The sequence below is a fragment of the Hyperoodon ampullatus genome, assembly GCF_949752795.1.
Source record: "Hyperoodon ampullatus genome assembly, chromosome: 3".
Lineage (NCBI taxonomy): Eukaryota > Metazoa > Chordata > Mammalia > Artiodactyla > Ziphiidae > Hyperoodon > Hyperoodon ampullatus.
In genome coordinates this window covers 93,451,795-93,472,614 of record NC_136916.1, presented here as the reverse complement: position 1 = coordinate 93,472,614, position 20,820 = coordinate 93,451,795, and the positions used below count along the sequence as shown (strand labels likewise).

Below are 20,820 nucleotides of genomic sequence, written 5' to 3'. Positions count from 1 at the left end.
TTGTGTTATTTCTAATGGTGGGATGAGGAGGAACTAGCCTCCAGAAGAAAAAAAAGGCAGTGGGATTATTTGTGATGGAAAGAGACTCCAGATATGGCATGCCAGGAACACTGATTCTCAGGTGGGTGGAAAGCATTAGCATTTTACCCATATTCCTCATCAGCTTCCTGAGGATAATTAGATTGCACTTCCATTTGCACTTTATTCATTATTACTTAAAATGACTTCCCCAACAATCTCTCTCTTTAACTGCAGAGACAGGCTCATAGCAGGTTGCCAAGGAAGTAGATGGTCAATGCCAGGGCCCAGGAGGGTTGTGACCAGTCCTGGAGACCCCAGGCTGTGCTTCGACCTATAATGAGACAGAGAATGGAAGGAATATCACAGCTCTGCTCCACAGGAGCCATTGATACTTGGAAACTATCTGCCTGTAGACCCCTTCACTCCAGGATCTCCCTGAAGGATTCTGTGAGCCAACCAGTACCAAGTTAGGGTTCAGATTCTGGGTCAGGGGTTGGTGGGTCAAGCTGTGCAGTTGGGAACTCACCCTGCTGTTCTGGGATCTCCTTCCCCTCATACTGGGCCCATGCAACTGCTCGTCGCTGCTCAGGACTCAGAAAGGCCATTTGCTGAGGAGTGACAGCCACAGCCTGAACACTGGTAAGACTAGATAGCTGGGTGGGGCTGAACACCACCTAGGGGTGGAAGCAAGAATCAGGACATCCACTGTAGCCCTTGTTGGGCCCTGGCTCTCTTGTGGTCACCCCAGACCCCACTCCATCAATACTTACAGCAAATTTCGGAGGAGGGATGACAGAAATGGCCAGAGGGGTAAGGCCCTGGATCTGTCCTCGCAGCAGTGCTGAAAGAGCCAGGTCTGGGATTCCAGCTGTTGAAGCAAGTGGGATGGGCATGCAAACATTATCTTGTACTGGCCTTCTCCAGCTAATCCCAAGGTATCCTACCATAGACCTTCCCCAACACATCTCCAACCTCTTACCTAAATGCCTTCTCAGACTCCCACCTTAAGAATTCCAGAGCAGTCCTCCAACCAGTCCATCCATGGTATGGAAACCAACCCCTGACAACCAGCAACAGCAGTGGCCCAGTCTCCCTACCTGCTATTGTACCAATTTCAGTGAAGATCTCAGGCCCCCAGTTACTGACTGGGCCAAAACCACCAGGCAGCACAAGGAGCTGGGCCAGAACCTCCAGTTGCTCCTCAGAACACGGGAGATGCAGGTTGCCCAGGAAGAGAGCTGCTTGGCTGTGGAAGAGTGGGAAGGAAGGGAGATAAAGGGTCCGTGGTCATGAGTTGATGGTAGAAATGGCTTCAGGTGAGATCCCTTTCTCCATGGGACCACTCCTGTATGATCCTTCCCTCCCCAGTGAGCCCACCTTTCCCTCAGCACCACCACCCACACCCTCCTCCACAGGTGACCTAAACTCCCAACTGCTGATATGCTGCAGCTCCTCTGGCCGAAGTCCACAGAGCGTGTAACCCAGTGCAGTCAGGTGGAGGAAGTCCAGGTGGCTCACGTGCCGACCACTCTGCTTCAGGAAACTGGAGACCACAACCCGGAGCTGGGGTGGGGGTGGAGGCCACAGGATAAGGAGAGAAGTCATGGGGAAGTCATGGATGGGCAACTGCTTAGGGAAGGGACAAGTGCTACTGGATTTTTTATTATTAAGACCTGAAGATCTGGGCTTCTCTGGTGGCGCAGTGGTTAAGAATCCACCTGCCAATGCAGGGGACACGGGTTTGAGCCCTGGCCCAGGAAGATCCGACATGCCACAGAGCAACTAAGCCCGTGCGCCACAACTACTGAGCCTGTGCTCTAGAGCCCACACGCTACAACTACTGAGCCCCCGAGCCAAAACTACTGAAGCCTGCGTGCTCTGCAACAAGAGAAGCCACTGCAATGAGAAGCCCGCGCACTGCAACCAAGAGTAGCTCCCGCTTGCCGCAACCAGAGAAAGCCCGTGCGCAGCAACGAAGGCCCAACGCAGCCAAAAATAAATAAATAAAATAAATAAATTTATTTAAAAAAGAAAAAAAGACCTGAAGATCCAATGGCCATGGGAAAGGTTGAGGATCCAAAAAAGAGAAGGATGGAAAAAAGGCCAAAGGGAAAGGAGGCAGAAGGAAGTATTATGTGTCCAGGGCCTCAGAGTGAATAAATCACAGAGTTCCTAAGGCTACTAGTATGGGGTATTAGGAAAAGATAGAAAGAATGGCCAGGCAGGATCACAGGAAAGAAATTCCATAGGCTTTAGATGCCCTAGAGGCCTGTATCTGTGGGATGGGTGTTTGGAAGGTGGTAGAGAGGATAGAAGATGTTACCTGGATGGAGCTCCAGCCATCTATCTGCCCCAGGGTGCTCAGCACACCCCAGTCCACCAGGCTCAGCTCCTGTAGTTCCCTCTCTCCTAGACCTATTAAGAGCCGACCCAGCTGCAGGATCTGCTCAGGACGGAATCCCCAGGGGGGACCCCACAACTAGAGAAAGAGAGGAAGAGTGTGAATGGAAAAAGCTCTGGATTAAGAGTCAGAATGCTGGGTCTTAGTTTTGCCTCTGACCTTAGCTGTGTAACTCTGGGCAAATCACTTGCCTTCTCTGGGTCTTTAGTTTCTTCAACTGTAAAATGAGAGGACTGGATTAAGGTTCCTCTGACTAAGGTGTTATTGAAAGACTCTAGAGTCTCAGTAGTGAAGAATAGCAGACTCTAGTCCATGAGTTCTAAACTCTTACATGCACCAGACTCTTGGGGTTTGGGGGCGGGTGGTGACTGCTAAGATGCAGATGCCCAGACCCCATCCTCAGAGATTCTTCTTCGGCGAGTCTAGCATGAGATCCTCGAATAAGCATTTAAAAAACCTGCTCCCTAGATGATTTTGATACACACTAAAGTTTGGTAACCACTTCTCTAGTCCCTCTACCCATTTCACTAGCTTCCTTCCCTCAGTATTCATCCCCTCTGACTTCCTACTCAGGATCCAAACCCTCTAATTCTTTTATCTCCTATGTCCCCCACCCCTCACACAGCTATCCATTCCCTTGTGTTCCACATCACACCCAACCAGCTTCCTCATGTTATTCCACCTCCAACCCCAACTGGACTCTCCATCACTAACTTGTTTTGCTTTGCCCATCGCTGCCCGTAGTTCCTCAGGCCCAAGTCCTGGGTCTCCTGCAAACAGTGCTAGGCAGTCCTCAAAGTCTAAAAGCTCCATCTCTGCGATCTGGGTTGCAGACCAGGCTGATGGGAATGTTCCCCGTACATCTGCACAATTTGGCACAGGTTCTAAAGGGGGAAGGCAGGGCCAGGGGGTCAGTGTAGTACTAAAGTATGCCCAGAGAGATAGCTATAGATGGAATGACCCCCCAACCTTTGAAGGACAGGGCAATATGGGCACTATGGCTCAAGGGATTACTACAGTGTGAGATTTATAGGACTCGATATTAGAACAAGTGACTGGAGAGGACAAGCCCCTCATTGTATAGATGGAAGACCGACGGGGTTGCTCAGGGACTGAATGGCAGATCTACATTGGAACCCAGGTCCCTAGCCCCACAGTGTCACCTTCCTCCATCCTAAGCATCTTCCCAGCAGAGAGCTCCACGCTTAATCAAGCCTAGAGCTGAGTCAGCTGTTAACAGGGATAAGAGAGCAGGGAAAGGGGAGTCCTGGGCTAAAAATATAATGAGTTATAAATTACCAGAGCTATAGAACCCTAGAACTAGAAGAGACCTTGAAGATCATCCCTCACACCTCTGTGCTTTATAGGTTAGAAAACCCCAGCCTAGAGAGAAGTTACACAAATCTGCCCAAAGGGCACAAGTCTGACTGCATTGTTGGATACTCTTTCCTGTACACCATGCTACATGGTATGGGCATGTGGGGATTTTCACCTGGGAGATCGTCTGCTGTGGGCCGCACAACCCCAGCTACCAGGGCTGCTTTCTTGGCAGTGAGCTGTGGCCCTGCACACAGCTGTCCAGCTCTGCTCTGCTCCCAGCTCTGCTGCTTTTCTAGGAGCCGCTCCAGGGTCTCTGGGCCCAAGGCCTCCTGGGTGAGAAGGTAGAAGGAGGGTGGGCAGAGCCGGGCAGGTCAGGGCCAGCTGCTACAGCTGTAATTCCAAAGTCCTGTCTCTTTTTAGCAGTCTCCCCCTGCTAAATTCGAGCTTCACACCCTTTGCCCTCAACTTCCTTGGCCTTAGCTCCCTGGAACCAGCTCCCCAGTCCCCTCTCTGCTCTTACTCCCTCCCTTGTTCCTTCACCTCACCCTGGGGATCAAGGAAATAGCCTCGGGAGACAGAGTGAATACTAGGCGTCCTGCTTGCTCGACTTCATCCTGGCTCCATAACTCTGGTTTCCTGAGGGACAGAAAGAAGATCAGGGGTTGGGATGCTGAGTGAACTGTGAGGGGAAGGAAGAGGAAAGACATGCTGGGACTGGGGACTCAGAGCTCCAAGGACCTCAAGCATATTGAATGGGCTGCCACTGATGAGGGTGGTTGAGAGGGTGGGTGAAGGATGAATTAGAATCTGAAGTTTCCGGAGGTCCGTACCCAAGAACAGGCTCCTGCAACAGCAGCCATCCCAGCTCTGTGGCAAATGGTTCTCCTAGGCAGATGCCCTGCAGCTGACTGAGATGGGCCAGCAGGATCTGTAGGGGGATCCGTCGTGTGCTCTCTATTCCCAGGAATCCAACCAAGGGACCCAATGTCTCCAGCACTTCCCTTGACACTGTTGTCTCCTCTGGAGCCTGGAGAGGGGCATCAGGCCTTGGGACAATGCACCGCTGGCTCAGAGGACCAGTCTCTTTGATCAAGACACCAAGATCTTTGACCTTGCCTCCCTCCAGCTCCCAACCCAAGACCCTATGAAGTTCATTGCCATTGTTCACTTTTCTAAACAATGAGCCCAAATAGGAGCAGGCAGGAAGACTGGGAGGTGGAATCCAAGGAATTCCTTATACTCCAAGGGATATGGACAAGAAACCTGAAGCAGACTATCAAGGAATAGAACCCAGAGGTAGATCTAGGGGCTAAGGCCTTGTAGACAAAAACCTGTTTGGCAGCAAAAGTTCAGGTCTGGGCCTAGAAGACAGAGACCATTGTCTGAGTGGTAAGAATGGCCCAGGCTACAGTTCTGAGTCTGATGGTGTGGACTCTTACCAAGTTTTGTAGTGCCCTTTCTGCCAGGGCTGCACGGTGGAGTGGGGTCAGTGCCAGCAGCTGCTCTGGAGTGCCTCGTACCAGCTCCACCACCAGCATAATGGATTCACTGGACAGTCTGTCCATCAACCGGACCCTATAGCAGTTTGACAGTCGGGGGACTCAGAATTGAGCCAAGTTGAGAAGGGACCACAGAATGCCACATTGCCCAGACAAGAGGTAACACTAGACCAAACCCTGTGGCCCTGGAAAGGAAGCCCCAGACCCAGTTCCCACCACAGTGCTTGCAGGGAGAGAACAAAGGGAGTGACATATTTCCAGTCTTCTTGAGAAGAAGTAACAAACAATCCTACCTCATCTAATGGAATCAAAAGCCCCAAATATTAAGTATCACTAAGTCCCCTCCCCCATTTTATTAAACACTGAGGTTCAAAGAGATCAAATGGTGGGGTCTTACTCTCAGTTCCTGTTTTCCACAGTACGACCCTTCCTCTACTTATTGTGAGAAGGTCCCCTCTTGTTCGTATAGCACTATACAATTGACAAAGTTCTTTTAGGCATTATCTCATTTGATCCTGTGGCAAAACCTGGGGGTAAGAGAGGTATTTTCTCATCTCTCTTTCACAAATGAGGAACTCGGGTCTTCCAACTCATGGTCCAGGGTCTTTCACCTCATCCAGGTCTTTGGGATTCTAAATTATCTCCAAGAACCAATATATTTAAATAGATTTGAAAGGCATTTTTTAAAAAGCCATTTTGCCCAAAAATCAGAAGTGACACCATGTACTCTATCTAGGGTTGCCAAGTCTGGAACTGGACCAAGTAGTACAAAAGCCAAAATCTGTGGGAAGGTCTATAAAAATGTAAGGATGGAGTCACCTCCCAGAAAGACCAACGCCAGCTTTTTCCTACTCTGACTTACAGTTCAGTTGGCAATGGGGTGAGCATGGGGGTAAAATGGGAACAGAAGCCCATGAGTGAGATACTCATAAACTCCTAGAGTCTCTAGTTTAGGAGCCGCCTTAGGTTCATCTAGTCTTCTCTCTCCTCATGCATACTTGAATCTGCTCTACAACATTCCTGCTATGGGGCCATCCAGACTAGGCTTGAATAGCTCCAGCGGCCAGAAACTCACTACCACAATTTTCCTCATATTGTGTAAAAATCTGACTTACATTCACTGGTACTAGTCATGCCCAGTGGGGCCACTCAGAAACATGCCAATCTATTTTCTATTTGATAGCCCCTGGGGTATTTGAAGGTATTTACCACATGCTTCATACATTTTCTCTTTACCTACTCCTCTGAACATATTGAGAACACAGTTCTCTAAGCAGACTACGGTCCTATAGGGCAGAATTGAATCACTACCTCCTTCAATTTTTTTTTAATTTTTATTTTTGGCCATGCCATGTGGCTTATGGGATCTCAGTTCCCTGACCAGGGATTGAACCCGGGCCACGGCAGTGATAGCCCAGAATCCTAACCACTAGGCCACCAGGGAACTTCTACCTCCCTCATTTTAAATATTCTAACTCTATTAATGTGGCCTAGGTTATAATAAGATTGCTTGGGGACTTCCCTGGTGGTCCAGTGGCTAAGACTCCATGCACCCAATACAGGGGGCCCGGGTTCAATCCCTGGTCAGGGAACTAGATCCCACATGCTGCAACTAAGAGTTCGCATGCCACAACTAAAGATCCCACATGCTGCAACTAAAGATCCCCGCACGCAGCAAATGAAGATCCCATGTGCCACAACTAGGACCCAACGCAGCCAAATAAATAAATATTTAAAAAATATATATATATTGCTTGGCAGCTCACATCACAATGTTGCCACCCTCAGGTGTCCCATGCTGGGGCCTTGTTTGGGGAGCCAGTCAATACCTAGAGCAACTTTGTTTTTCATTTTTAAAAAAATATTTCCTTATTTAGGCTGCGCCAGGTCTTAGTTGCAGCACGCGGGATCTTCGTTGCAGCATGTGGGATCTTTAATTGTGGCATGAGGTATCTTTAGTTGCTGCATGTGGACTTCTTAGTTGCGGCATGCTAACTCTTACTTGCGGCATGCATGCGGGATCTAGTTCCCCTACCAGGGATCGAACCTGGGCCCCCTGCATTGGGAGCATGCAGTCTTACCCACTGGACCACCAGGAAAGTTCCCCTAGCACAACTTTGAAAAGAATCCTCTGATTTATGCTGTAACTGATGTCAGGGAACCACCAGACAGAAAAACACCACCTCTAAGGTGTTTCCTAAGGGCAGATCTTCTACCCCAGGTTGAGCCTTCTGAGAATCCAGTATCTCCAGTTGTAGCCTTACGGTAAGTCCAGGAATAGCTTGGTGTCCAGCCCACTCAGTTCTGGCCCCAGGGTTGCCAGCTCTGGCTCTGGCATTGTCATCCTCCTCTGTAGCTCTGCCCAGATACAGGTCCTCTGTAGGACAGGGTAGGGAAGCAGGTTCAGGACAGTGCTGAGCATGGAGGCTGGGTTCTATACCCAGCATCCCCGCCTCCCTGCTCCCACTAATGCCCAAGCACCCTTCTCACCAGGCTCCCTCGAACCCCAGTGGACAGTTGATAGATCATGTGTACCACTTCAAGGAAGTCTGCCATCGAGTTGATCTGCTGCAGAAACTCACAGGACATGCCCCCTGCCAGAGTACCCAGAGCCCTGTAGATGTGTGAGTGGGTAGATGCTCATTCAACACATGCCACAGCCTCTCTGCTCCTTGATATCAACATTCTCAACACAAGTACAGATGTTCATTTATGGTAATTTACAGTTTGAGAAATATCTTTCCATAGATATTCTCACTGGCTTCCCACAACATCATCACTGTTTGTCAGAGAAGAAAATAAAGATTTACAGAGGTCAAGTGACATTCCCAGCATCATTCTACTAGAAATGTGGTAAACTGAGACTAGAGCCACGTCTTCAGAAGCCCATGGTTCTTTTATTGTGGGTGGAAGTAAGGTGATACTTAACTCCTGTCTATTCCTGCTTGGTCAGTGGCTCTGAAGGATTAATTAGCAAATGTCTACCAGAAGCTTACACTGGGCCCGGCACTGTATTAAGTACCTTTTATGCCTTATCTCGTTTAATCTTCACAACGACCTATAGGAAGGTACCATTTTATTTATTTTTAAAATTTTTATTGGAGTATAGTTGATTTACAATGCTGTGGTAGTAGGAAGGTACCAGTTTAATTCTTATTCTTCAGAAGGAAAAATTGAAGCTTAGAGAGGTTAAATGACTTGCCCAAGATCACAAACAGGTGATGGGGCTAGGACCTGAACCCAATCAGGATAGATACTGTGCTATGGAAGGGCAGGAGGGTCAGGGGAGGAGGAGCCAGAAAAAGACCCCCAGGCTGAGGCTATGCATCATTGATCCTCATACCCCCACTCCCCCACATATCACATGGTGCCTGGCACATGGTAAGCACTCAAAAAATGTTAGTTGAATTAAACTCACAGCTCAACACAAGTTACTCACTGCAGATTCCTGAGGGTCAGGTTGGTGGGCACCTGCATCTTATTCCAGAGAAACTGTGCCTACAGGAGAAACAAAGAGGAGCCACTTCCCAGCAGAGATATTGCCCAAGGACCTATGATGCCTTGGACCCAGTGCTGCCTCTCCACCCTGTGGGTCCCACCAGCCTCCTACTCTCCCAAATGCCCACTGCTGAGACAGAGAGAGAGAGAAAGAGAGAGAGAGAAATGGGGCAATAGGGAGGAGGGAAAACGAAAGAGCTAAGCAGGTCACATCATAAGGGATGCTAGGGATAATATGCCGTATGTCTGAGGGATGGGTGAGGGAGGTGGAAAATAGTGAGAGAAGGGAGTTCTGGGGTAGTGGGAAGAATTACCTGCTGCTCAGACCAGGGCAGCTCCCGGTAATGCCTTCGGTCAGCCAGAACAGCAGCAGAGTCCAGCTGTAGCAGCTTTAGTGGGAGCAGAGGCAGCAGGCAGTCTGGCCAGGTGGTGGGGATAGGCTGCTGGTGGGGTGGGTGTAGCAGTGTAGTGATAGGTGAAAGGGTCTGGACTCAGGCCTCAAAGAAGAAGGGGAACCATGGGGGGCAGGAAGGGACCAAAACTAGGAGAAGGGTGGAATGGCATGTGCCACTCTAGAAGGGCACACCCAAGAGCCCTCACATAAAAGGCGGTTGTGGTCAAGTGTCGCTGTTGATTAGGCACCTGATGGACAAAACTCCCTCAGTCTCTCAGAGCCTTGGTCTCTTTATCTGAAAACAGGATGATTGGCCTGGAAGATTTCTCAGACCCTTGTGCCTTTGACATTCTAGGATGTCATGCTGTCCAGCAACTGGCCCTGGGGAGAGCTACGAATGTCTTGGTGGACACAGAGCTAACTTGGACTCTCGGGGCCACTGCAGGGAGAGAATGTGGGGCAGCACCAGCCACATGAAACAGCCCTGGGACGTGGAGAGGAGCTCAGTCGGGAGAAACCACACGTACCTGACCAGGGATACACACAGCTGCACTGGCACCTGTTGCACCCATGTTTTTAACTCCATCTTTCACCTGCATGAGAATTGGCTGCGTGTATGTGTGTGTGTGTGTGTGTGTGTGTGTGAGTGTGTGTGTAAAAGTGGTGAGGTTTGAGGGGGCTTCCCTGGGCACAGGGAAGATGCCCTCCTCCCAACCAGAGCCCTCATCCCTGATTGGCCATCCTCCCTGCTGCTCTCATACCCGAAAGGTCTGCAGCAGTGCTGCGGTCTGGCAGGCTGAGAGGCGTGACAGTTCAGGGGCCAGGCAGGAACAGGCCCCGACCAGAACTCGCCTAGGGATGGCCTGGAATGTCTGGGAGCTGAGGCCTGGAAGCAGAGGGTGCAAGGAGCAGAGTTCCTCCAGGGACAGCTGGGGAGCAAGAGAGACAAGAGGCCTGAAGAAGCCGGGCCAGGTGGTAGGGAAGAGGACAATCACAGTACACAGAAAGGCGGCAGGTATGAGGGGAGCTGAGAGGGAGCCAGGGAAAACGGGGGGACAGAGAGCTCTGGGGGATGTTGAGAAGTTGCTTCTACTCACGTCACGCATAGGGAGAAGCCGTCCAAGCAGTAGGACAGCCTAAGGGAGGATGGGACAGGAAACAGCAGCTCTCAGGTCCTGGCAGCCAGGTCCCAAGCAGGTCCCTAGGGCCCGCCCTCCAAAGCTTCCAGCTCCCTCTCTACCACACCAGTGACCAGCCTGGCTCTGGGCTCTTCTTCATCTGAGGAAAGGGGTTGAGGGAGTCCTCCTTGGGACAGAGGAAAAGGAGGCTTCAGGGGGGCCAATGGTATCCTTGAATGTAATTCTCTTGACTGAGGTTCCGCGGGTGGCAGGTGGAAGCCAGGGAGTGAGATAGGCCCACCTGGGCAGGTGTGACACTGGTTCCTTGCAGCGCAGGAAGCATGGCTCTAAGCTGGGGCTCTGACAGCTCCTGCAGGAAGCGGAGTCCCAGCTGAGGGAAGAGAGGGGTCCAAACTCGAAGCTCCCGGGGGCTCAGCACAGTTCCTCCAGATGAGCGCAACACCCCCAGAAGTTCATATGCTACCTGTAACCAAAGGAGGTCTGGGACTGGAGAGAAAAGACAGGTGAACCTTAAGCCTCCTCTCTAATCCCACATCTGGATTTCCCAGGGCCTGGATTATGGCTTGGAACCAGGGATGGGAGAGGAGAAGATTGGGTTCAAGACATCAAAGGATATGTTCGAGATGTCATAGACCAGGTGGAGCAGGGTCCCGAAGAGGTGGTAATAGATAAGAATGGCCATGGAGTAAGGAAGTAAGGAATGAAGGCAGCCAAGGTGCGGCAAGGGCTGGCACCAACTGTGCTCAAGCTTGGTTGAGATGACTGGGCACGTCCTCCACACAGACCACCCCCCACGGGAAGCCTGGAGTCTTGTAGGCCTGTGCCGAGGGGCTCACCCGTCCTTGTGGGCTGAGGGTCCCGTTGGCCGCGCATTCCAGCAGCCCCTGTTCTACCGACCCCATTGGATCGTTCAAGGGTACCAGGCTCTGCAGCTCCTCAGGGCTCAGGAAACAGGCGAGGGGCCCCAGCCTGAAGAGGGCACGAAGCTGGCCTTCACTGAGGCTGGTACTAAGGCTGGTACTAAGGCAGGGACCATGTGGGTACATGGAGCAAGCACTCCGACCGCTAAACTAGGAAATGTGGATGCCACAGACAGGCCTCTCTCCTGGAGCCCTACACCGCCAGGGGCCACTGCCTACTCTCTTGCCCCTTCCTTTCTAGGACCCCAACCCATCATGGCAGCTGTACCTGCCTCTCCCCCGCTCTGGCCGTGATCACCGGTCCCACAACCACTCACCTGCGCACCTGCTCCTCTCCATCCTGGACACTCTGGTTCACCAGGCTGCGCAGCACATGTCGGGCATGTCCTGGCCCAAGACCTGCTGCTGGCCAGCTATCCTCCAGGGCCTGGATCTGAGATGGGGAAGGTCAGCTCATGTTGGGGTCACTGTGGGACTAGGAGACATGCCACTGACTCCCATCCCACCTATCAGAAAACAGCCTAGTCAAATAAAGGATCGTCCTCATACCTGATGAGGGCTGAGTTGCAGAAAGTTCTCCAGAGGCAGATGGGGGAGCAGGGGCAGCGCTGCCCATAGCAGCTCCTGGGGCCAGGCGGGCACTTCCCCAAACAGCTCAGGGGCCAGCAGTCGCCTTGCCAGAGCCTCCTTCTGTTCAGGCCTCATTTCAGGGCTGTAATTCCGGATGGCAGCCAGGCTGGGGAGAGTAATGGGTCTTAGCCCTTGGCCCTGTTCCCTGGCTCTGTGCAGCCCTGCTGACATGGACAGGAAGGAGACTCCCCAGTTTTAATCGAAGGGGCTGCTCTAGGTGGGGGGGATTGTCCTGACCCTGACAGGGTCAGGAGGAGTTGTACAAGGTCCTTACACACTGTCATTGGCCAACAGGGATGGTGGGAAGCGCATCAGGTCGGAGACAGCCAAGAAGGGGATGAGTGGTGAGAGATCGATGAAGAGCTGGGAGGTGAGGCGCGGGTACCGCTGGAGCAGCAAGGCTGTCAGACGACCCAGGGCCTGCTCCTCAGATGGTGGCACCTGTGGGGGCACAGGAATGAATGCCGGCTCTGGGAATGCCCACTCTTCTGGCCATCTCCCCTGCTGAGTTCCTCCTTCTGCTGGAGTGAGCCCACTGCCTACCTGGTTCCAGGTGCTCTTGATTCCTAGATTTTCCCCGCCACCCTCGTTCCCTTCTCCCTCCGTGCCCACCTGCAGCTGGGCCCAGGAACGGTGCATGAGCGTCAGGAAGCCCTGAGCAGCCTCGCTCTCCGCTGAAAGCACCAGCTGCTGGAGATTTTCTGGCGGCATGTGCAGGTATGCCTGGGAGTAGGAGGTCATGGTGGTTATGGCCTCACTGGGCAGGGACCTCAGGCCACAGCTATCACCCAGTCCACCCACATACTGCCCCCCCACCCCCCGCATCTGTTACCTGCACTAGAATCTGCAGGGCCCAAACACTCTTCTCCCTCTGGAGCAGATCCCACAGCACAGGCTGGTGGGGAGACAGACAAGATGCCAAGAGAGCTGTCTCCTCTGTCCCTCCTGCGGCTTCCCCAGGCACTCCAACTCCACTTGCTAGAATGCTTGTCCTTCATCTAAAGCTAGTATGTGTGTCTGCTCAGATGTTACACTCCTTTAGGTCAGGGACCATGTCTGCTATAGCCTTTCCCATGCCAGGCCCATAGTTGGCTCAGTAAATACTTGTAGATATGAACCAAATTATTACATTTCACTGGTCTCAGGACTCGAGAAAGTGGGCCCTAATTTGGAGTAAGGAATCTTTATATTCCCTACAGAACCTAGCAAAGTGCCTTACAAATAAGCGGAACTCAATGAATGAACTAAGGTATTCACATATTCCAGCCCCTTCACTCTACAGAGAAGAAACTGAAGCCCAGGAAAACCAAATTAAATTACCCCCCTAAAACCACACTTGTGGCATAGTTGAACCTGGAACCCAACCCTTCTGATTTGCAATCACCCTGAATTTTTCTCATTTCTGCCTTATCTTCCTATATTTTGCCAGTTTCCAATTCTCACTCTCTAGGGACAGAATTAGAGCCCTCTAACTTGATCCCTTTCCTTTCCGGAGCAGAAAGGGGGAAAATCAAAAAGTCAGGAAGAATAATGAGATAACATTTATTACATATTGTTTTTATATCATATACTAGTGCTAAGGTCACAGCGTGTGTTATCTGATGTAATCCTTACAGCCACCCTAAAAAGAGTGGCACCATTATTCTCCCTGTTCGTTTGCAGATGACAAAAATATTGCTCAGAGAGGTTAAAAACTTGTCCTGGGTTGATCACAGAACTAAGATGTAAACCCAAGCCCGTATGACTCCAGAGTTGTGGGCTTAACCGCTGCACTACACTACTGCCTCTCAGTAATATAGTAGAGAATTCCCATGGAGGCCCTTCCCTCTGTTCCAGGAGCTTTCACCTTGGCAGATCACTCACGCTGAAGCAGGCCAGCAGCTCCATCTTGCTTAAACCAGAGCTGGAGCTGGCAGTGGGGTCAAAGTCCAGGGGTGTCGGCTGCTCCTCCTGTTCCAGGTACTCCCCAACTGTCCGCAGCACACTGCGCCGGCCCTCGGGGCGGAAGGCATCCCAGAAGGAGCAGTTGTCTGGGAGACTGGAGAGCATCAGGGCCTGTCCCAGCATCCCCTGGGCCTCCTTCCCTCCGGCCCCTGGACCCAGGAGGAAGGTCAGCAGGCGCAGGAGATAGTGTAGGCGTGTGGGGTGCGCAGGGGCTGGCACGGAGGACTGACAGCGTGGCAGCTGGGACAGCATGCCAAGCAGGAAGGGGCCTGGAGCCAGGCAAAGTGGGGACGGTCCCAGTGGGGGCTGAGAGGGCAGAAGAGGGCCCAGTAACCCCTCTAGGAAGCAAGTATCATTGCCCCCACGACTTATCCTGCACTGGCCTGCTAGCCAAGGCCAGGAGGGCACCAGGGCCTCGTACATGGTGTCATTGGCACAGACCATCATCAGGAAGCTGCCCCCATCGGGGCAGCGTTCCCCACACGGTCCAATGTGGCAGGGTGGGAAGGCCGTGACATCCGGGGTGGGGCCCTGGCACACATGCTGAACCCAAGCCTGGTTGCTGGGGGGCACAGCCTGCAGACTCGCCTCCCCACACATCCGCTCAGCCCACAGAGTCTCGTTCTCCAAGAAGCAGCCCCAGAAGATCTCTGGGGTGAGGGGGACAGGGGGCAGGCCTTCAGGGCAGCTGGTAGGGGGTGGGAGCAGGCCGGCACAGAGCCGCTTTACCAAGCGGCGGGTGGGACCCGACAGGGTGGAAAAGGAGAGGTCGCTACAGATTGCCTCCAGGAACTCTTCGGGAAACTGGTCGTGGCAGGCCTGGAGCCAGCCTTGGGCACCTGGTGCCCATGAGACTGCATACCACACAGCTGTCTGGCAGATGGCAGCGGTGCTGGGAGGGGGCTGCGGGGAGACAGGCTTGATGTGCTGGCAGATCACGTAGAGGGAGAAGTTGGAAATGCTGTAGTGCGGTGCTGGGCCTGCGGAGTTCTCGCAGAGGGCCTCCACAGAGATGGCTCGCCGCTGGCGAGGGCTGATCTGGCCTGAGGGCTGGGAAGTCCTGGGCAGAGGCACAGCTGTGCTCAGGCAGTGGAGGAGCGCAGGGGGTGGAGGTGGCGATCCAGACAGAAAGCCCAACGCCCGCACATCCCAGGAGAGATTGTGCCGGATGCCCCTGGATGCAGAGGGAGGAGCAGGTGAGCATCTGATCAGTTTACATGTCCTCAAGTTGAGACTTCTGGCCCTGGCCCAGAGCCCTGCAGGGAGGGTGGCAAGCATAGGCTTTTCCAAAACTGAGGTCGTTGGGAGTACTGGTGTTACCGGTGTAAATGTTGGAATGGGGGGAAAGGGGAGAGAGATCTGTCCCGCCAAGGCACAAAAATCACCTAGGAGCAGTTGGAGGCCCTTCTGTCCACCCGGCCCCCTTCTTTCTCCTTTCTGCATACGCTTTTAGGCAGCTTAAACACAACCCTTGGTTGGCCTCAGATCAGGAAATCTGCCCAGCAACTGAATATGTCTGCCTGTGCTCTGGCACTGTTGTACTGAAACAGTAACGGGTGGAGGAAGCCAATCCCATCCTTTCTTTCCATACTGCATCTTTATTAGTTAACATTTATCAAGCACCATGTGCAAGGCACAGTTCTAAGTGGTTTACACATACAGTATCAACTCATTTAATCCCTTGCAAAAACTCTGAGGTAGTTAATATTATCCATATTTCCCAAGTGGGGAAACTGAGGTATAGAATGAGGCTATAACCTGCCCAAGATCACATGGCTAGGAAGAGGTAGAGCTGGGACACCAACCTCGATAGTCACACTCAAAAACCAGTAAACTACACCCCTCCCATCAGTTTCCTCTTCAGCTCTGGAGGCTGATGACGTCCCAGGCCCAATCCCTCAGAACTCCTCTCCTGTTACTTACCACAAGAGCAGCTGCTGAAGATTGCCTAGGAGGGAAAGAGTAAGGAAGAGAACTACCCCAGTCTCACCCTTCCTTGCCCTGCCACAGCCCAGCCCCAGGCCCGGCAGCACTCACCTCCCTGGCACTGCCCATTGACATCAGGCTCTGGTTGCCCCAGAATGGAAAAGACCTCATCCTGCAGGGAGTCAGTGACTCGGAGCAGCCCCTCCTGGAAGGTAGCATAGAGGGGGGCCCCCACTGTGCGCAGCAGACCTCCCCAAAGAGCCTCCTCAGAGCCCAGCTCCCCCACTGGGGTGAGCAAAGCCAACAGACCCTGCAAAAGGTGGGGGGCTGGCTCCCTCCCATCGAGGCCTGTGGCATTGGTGGGGTCCACGCTGGGCTGCACCTGCACCAGGGCCTGCCAGCGTGTGCCCTCTAACAACAGCAGCAGAGAAGGCAACCAGTCAGCTGCCAGAATGCAGTCAGAGGGCCCATCACGGGTGCATGGGGGCCGGGTAGGGCTAGGGGGTCCCCCGGGAACTAAGGCTCCAAGCAGCACCTCTGCAAGTCCACCCAGCACACCTGCCTGGTGCCCCAGGAAGTCCCGGGGGGTCTGCTCGTGTCCCAGCAGTGCCAGCACATCCCCCAGCAGCCCCAGCATTGGCTCCCAGTCTGGGCTGCCTCTCAGCGTCACTAAGAAATCATGGAGCCGGAGGGCAGGGGGCTGGAGAGGTGGGGGCTCTCCCACCGGTCCCTCCCCCATTCTCCCAGGCTCAAAGGAAGAAGAAATGTTGGCCAGGAATGCAGAGAACCGTGAACGGCTGAGGGACCCCTGGGGAGCCTGGTCCAGAATGGAGAGCAATGACTTCAGGAGGGAGAGACCAGGGTCCAGGGACTGAGGCCCAGTAGGGACCAGGGTCACTGTAAGAAGAGAAACCAGAGATCACTGAAGGGGAAAAGCCTGGAACCCAAATTCAGCCCTGCCCTGGAGCCCAGTCCCTGCCTGGATATAAATATGATGTGAAAAAGATGGTGAGCTGAGTCCCTTTCAACAACCTACAGTAGGTCTTGGCCTGATTTCTTAACCCTCATTCTCTCCCTTGGCTCCAGTCTCCGCCCCTCTTCCTTTCCCCTTTATTTTTTCTCTAACCAGTTAACCTCTGCATTCTTAAGTCTCTTTCCAGCAACCATTCCCTTCATCCCCAGCCCAGCTCACTGTTCCTCTCACCTGCACAGGACAGCAGCAGCACCAGGGCCCAGAGGCTCAGAGCCATGTTTCCAGGTAAGCGCTGGTACTAGAGGTGAGTTCTGGTTATTCTCACCTTGTGTGGGATAGCCAGGTGAGGGCAGGGCACTGCAGGCAGCCTGAGTCTCCACTGACACTGTAGTGTGGTCTTTCAGGAAACAATATCCGTAACCTGACAGCAGGTTTGTCACCTGAGCCACTGAATACCTGATCCTTTGGCTTTGGAGAAGGGTGTGCCTGTCAGAGGGACCAATGATAGGGGATCCCAGGGGGCCCTCAGAGGAACCCAAGGATATAACTTCAGTTAGGAGCCAGGATGCAGATAGGAGTAGGCAGACATAGAGATGGAGCAGTTCTGGAGATCAGGAGTGTAATCTGGGAGGGTCTGCAGAAATATAAGAAATATATATATATATAATATTAAATAAACAATAATAGAAATATAAGAAAAGAGGGTGCAAAGCAGCTAAAAAGCAAGTAGAATTTGAGGGAATTGAAGAAGAAAGGGGGCCAAGAGAAGGGATCTGGGCAGCCAGGTGTAAACAGAGAAGAGGAATGAAGACAAAGGTCTGGTCTAAGGATGGAGCATTCAGGAAGAGAGGGGCTTTTGATTCAGTACCCAGAGCCACAAAATGTTAAGGGTTGGGCAGGATTTCAGAGATCACATAGACCAAACCTCTCATCTTATGGATAAGAAAATAGACACAGAGAGGAGTGACTTGCTCATTAGGCCATTCAAGTGTTTGGGTTTGCCCTCTGGCTCTCTTCCTGTGGCCCAGGAGAAAGCCCTTAGAAAATTCTGAGGTGAGAAAATAAATAAATCAGATTAAATGACTATGCAAGGGGGCTATTCCCCACTTGCACACACACGCACGCACACACACACACACACACACACACACAGAGAAACTGCTCATAGATCAGAGAGATCCATCTCTCTGATCTGGTCAGGGTGAGAAGTCTTTTCTGCCCTCCGTTTATATATCCCCAAGGCCTTTACCTGACACCAGTTCTAAACAGTAATTCACCACAGGCTCCACTCAAACCATATTCTGTCCTTCTTTCCTTAGAACACTTCTCTATTCTAAAGCCCAAACCCATACGTTCAAATCCATTATTAATGTGCCTCTGTCCTGGAAGGTCTATTTATGATCATAGATTTTTTTTTTTTTTTTTTTTTTTTTTCGGTACTCGGGCCTCTCACTGTTGTGGCCTCTCCCATTGTGGAGCACAGGCTCCGGACGCGCAGGCTCAGCGACCATGGCTCACGGGCCCAGCTGCTCGGCAGCATGTGGGATCTTCCCAGACCGGGGCATGAACCCGCGTCCCCTGCATCGGCAGGCGGACCCTCAACCACTGCGCCACCAGGGAAGTCCAAGATCATAGAATTTTAGAGCTGGAAAGGACTTGAAAAATCCTTTTGTAAAAGCTTCTCATTTTATAGATGAGGAAATGGAGGCCCAAAGAAATAGACTGCCTTGGCCCACACAATCAAAGGAGGTGAGGGCAGTGCTGGGACTTTCCAAGGTAAGTCAAAAAGTTAGAACCAGTGAAATGATCTGTTGCATCACTTTGCCAATATTTTCTCTTTGCTTATCAAAGGTACATCTAGTCTGAAAAGCAGAGAGGAGAATCAGAGGAAGAATACGGCCTGGGTTCCCAAGAGCTTTCTAGCTCCTGGCTCCAGCCCATTCTGCAATCCACTTGAATTTCCGCCCTTGATTCTATAACAACCCTCTTATAATAAATCCTCCTTTTTGCTAATAGGGTAGCAAAAAATGAGATGGCTGGGTTCAAGTCCTGGCTCCAGCATATACTAGCAGTGTGTCCTGGGCAGTTTCTAAACCTCTCTGTGGCACAGTGTTCTTTTCTGTAAAAAGTATAGAGTTGTCATGAGTATTAAATTTGATAGGGCATTTAAAGTATTTAGCACAGTGCCTGGCATTCATTCAAAAAGAGTAAGCACCCATTATGTGCCAGACACTGGTACAGAATAAACATTCACTAAATGTGACTACTATTATTATTAGGCTAGCTCAATATGAATTCTTTTATTTGAAACTAAAGAGTCCTAATTAATACAGAAATTGTCACCAAGAAGTAGTGTCTTGAGTGAAAGACCTTTAGAACAAGTATGGAGCTAGCTGAGTCAAGCAGAGAGGGGAACAATGAGGACTCCCTCAACCCAGGAGGGGAAATTCTTGGTACTCCACATGATGATGGAGCAATCAGGTTAAGCAATCCTGTGGCTGCCAAGGATTCAGGCTATCTGCCAACTGAGGATGAAGTGCTTAGGGTTTATAGCAAAGATATCAGCCTTATTCAATACAAGCAAGTTACTGCTTATACTATGGTAAGGTTCAACAAAAGCAAGACAAGTTCCAATCCTCAGATGAGCAAATGGAAAGAGAGAAAACCAGAACCAACAAACTGAAATTACAGGGGTCCAGAGCACGATATTAATCATGCGTGTTGCTAAAGTGAAATGGATTAGATTGGTGGGGTGATTGGAATGCTCTGTGATCTGGCAGTTGGAATGGAGATACCTGCAAGGAGCCAAACGAGTTGAGAAATCTGAAGCATCCTCAATCTCCCAAATCAGCCACAGGGCGCTTTCTGTCTGATTAGAACAGAGGCCTCCCTTTGTGCAATTGTTTTTCTCCCTTTTTGGGTTGCCTTTTGTAACTTAAATATAGATATATATTGCTCACTAAGGATCCAAGCAGTCCCCAGATCTCTTGCTGTTAGGTGGGGTCAGGTGATTAGTTTTGGCTAATGGATAGTGAATGATCAAAGAATTTAAGAGCTAGTGAATGATGCTCCAGCAATCTCTTCCCTGTTGAGGTAACCTAGAAACCACACATTGAGATGGCAGCATCATAAGGCCAACTAGCCTAAAGCTCCAGATTATCACACCGCATTTAGAGTAAATTCTCATTTGTGAGTTCTGTTGCAGATTCCTCTGCTAAAATTTATTTGTGACCCCAAAATCAATACCTATGGCATTTTCACAATCATTCACAGACATCTGCAGAGTGGTAAAATATTTGAGTCTCCTGATGTGTACATTCCCAGCTGAGTTCAAACAAGGCAATACTCCTCTACAGCCATACCACCCTGAATGTGCCCGATATCATCTCGGAAGCTAAGCATGGTCGGGCCTGGTCAGTACTTGGATGGGAAACAAGGCAATACTCCACCTTCTTCTCATACTGTAAATCAGTGTCCTTTTCATGATCTATTTAGTGCCACAATTTTAGCATTTTTGTGCTTTTTGTTGGTGATTTCACTGTTTAAAATGGTCCCCCAGCTTAGTGCTGAAGTGCTTTCTAGTGTTCCTAAGCACAGGAAGGCTGTGATGCACCTTACAGAGAAAACGTGTGTTTGATAAACTTTATTCAAGCATGAGTTATAGTGTTGTTGACAGAGGTCAATGCTAATGAATCAACAACATATATTAAATAAGGTGTCCTTAAACAGAAACACCTTACATAAAACACCATACATAAAAAAAAGTTATGTATCCATCCATTGATATTTGACAGTGAGTGATAATTGAAGATCAAAGGGGGAAACCATGTTCCAAAATAAAAGCTTAATACAAACCATATGTGAAAAAATTCAATTGTATCACAATATCTAAATCCTAACTTCACTTCCAAAATGCTCCTGAGGAACCTTCATACTTACCTGGCATAGAGCCTGAATCTCTTCCTTGACTTGAGAATACTGGTAAAAGTTATAGCAGGGTTATTAGGTCAGGGCAAGGATAAAAAGGAAGCTGGAGGAGTAATGGATTCATTGCCAGTGGGGCTTGATCCTCAGACCTTAAAATATTTTTATTTAGTCAGAAAAAAGTTTGATTTTGTTTTTGAGCAGATGTTATCACATGGCTCTGGGCTGCTG

General features: G+C 50.9%; 1 protein-coding gene across 1 annotated transcript; it reads right to left on the bottom strand.

Annotated features, from left to right (window-relative positions):
- Positions 1–263: 263 nt before the first annotated feature.
- On the bottom strand, positions 264–16,942 carry STRC (stereocilin; the record flags this gene model as incomplete). Its single annotated transcript, XM_079699840.1, has 29 exons — positions 264–352; positions 548–695; positions 792–889; positions 1,119–1,267; positions 1,442–1,584; positions 2,345–2,500; positions 3,137–3,306; positions 3,915–4,071; positions 4,288–4,378; positions 4,573–4,769; positions 5,182–5,317; positions 7,506–7,618; positions 7,732–7,855; positions 8,681–8,739; positions 9,054–9,179; positions 9,661–9,726; positions 9,895–10,062; positions 10,231–10,269; positions 10,553–10,735; positions 11,109–11,241; positions 11,510–11,625; positions 11,742–11,928; positions 12,097–12,263; positions 12,435–12,545; positions 12,655–12,717; positions 13,686–14,940; positions 15,690–15,714; positions 15,804–16,589; positions 16,897–16,942. The coding sequence occupies 29 exons, from the start codon at positions 16,940–16,942 to the stop codon at positions 264–266; spliced, it is 5,301 nt and encodes a 1,766-aa protein (XP_079555966.1).
- Between the last annotated feature and the right edge of the window lie 3,878 nt (positions 16,943–20,820).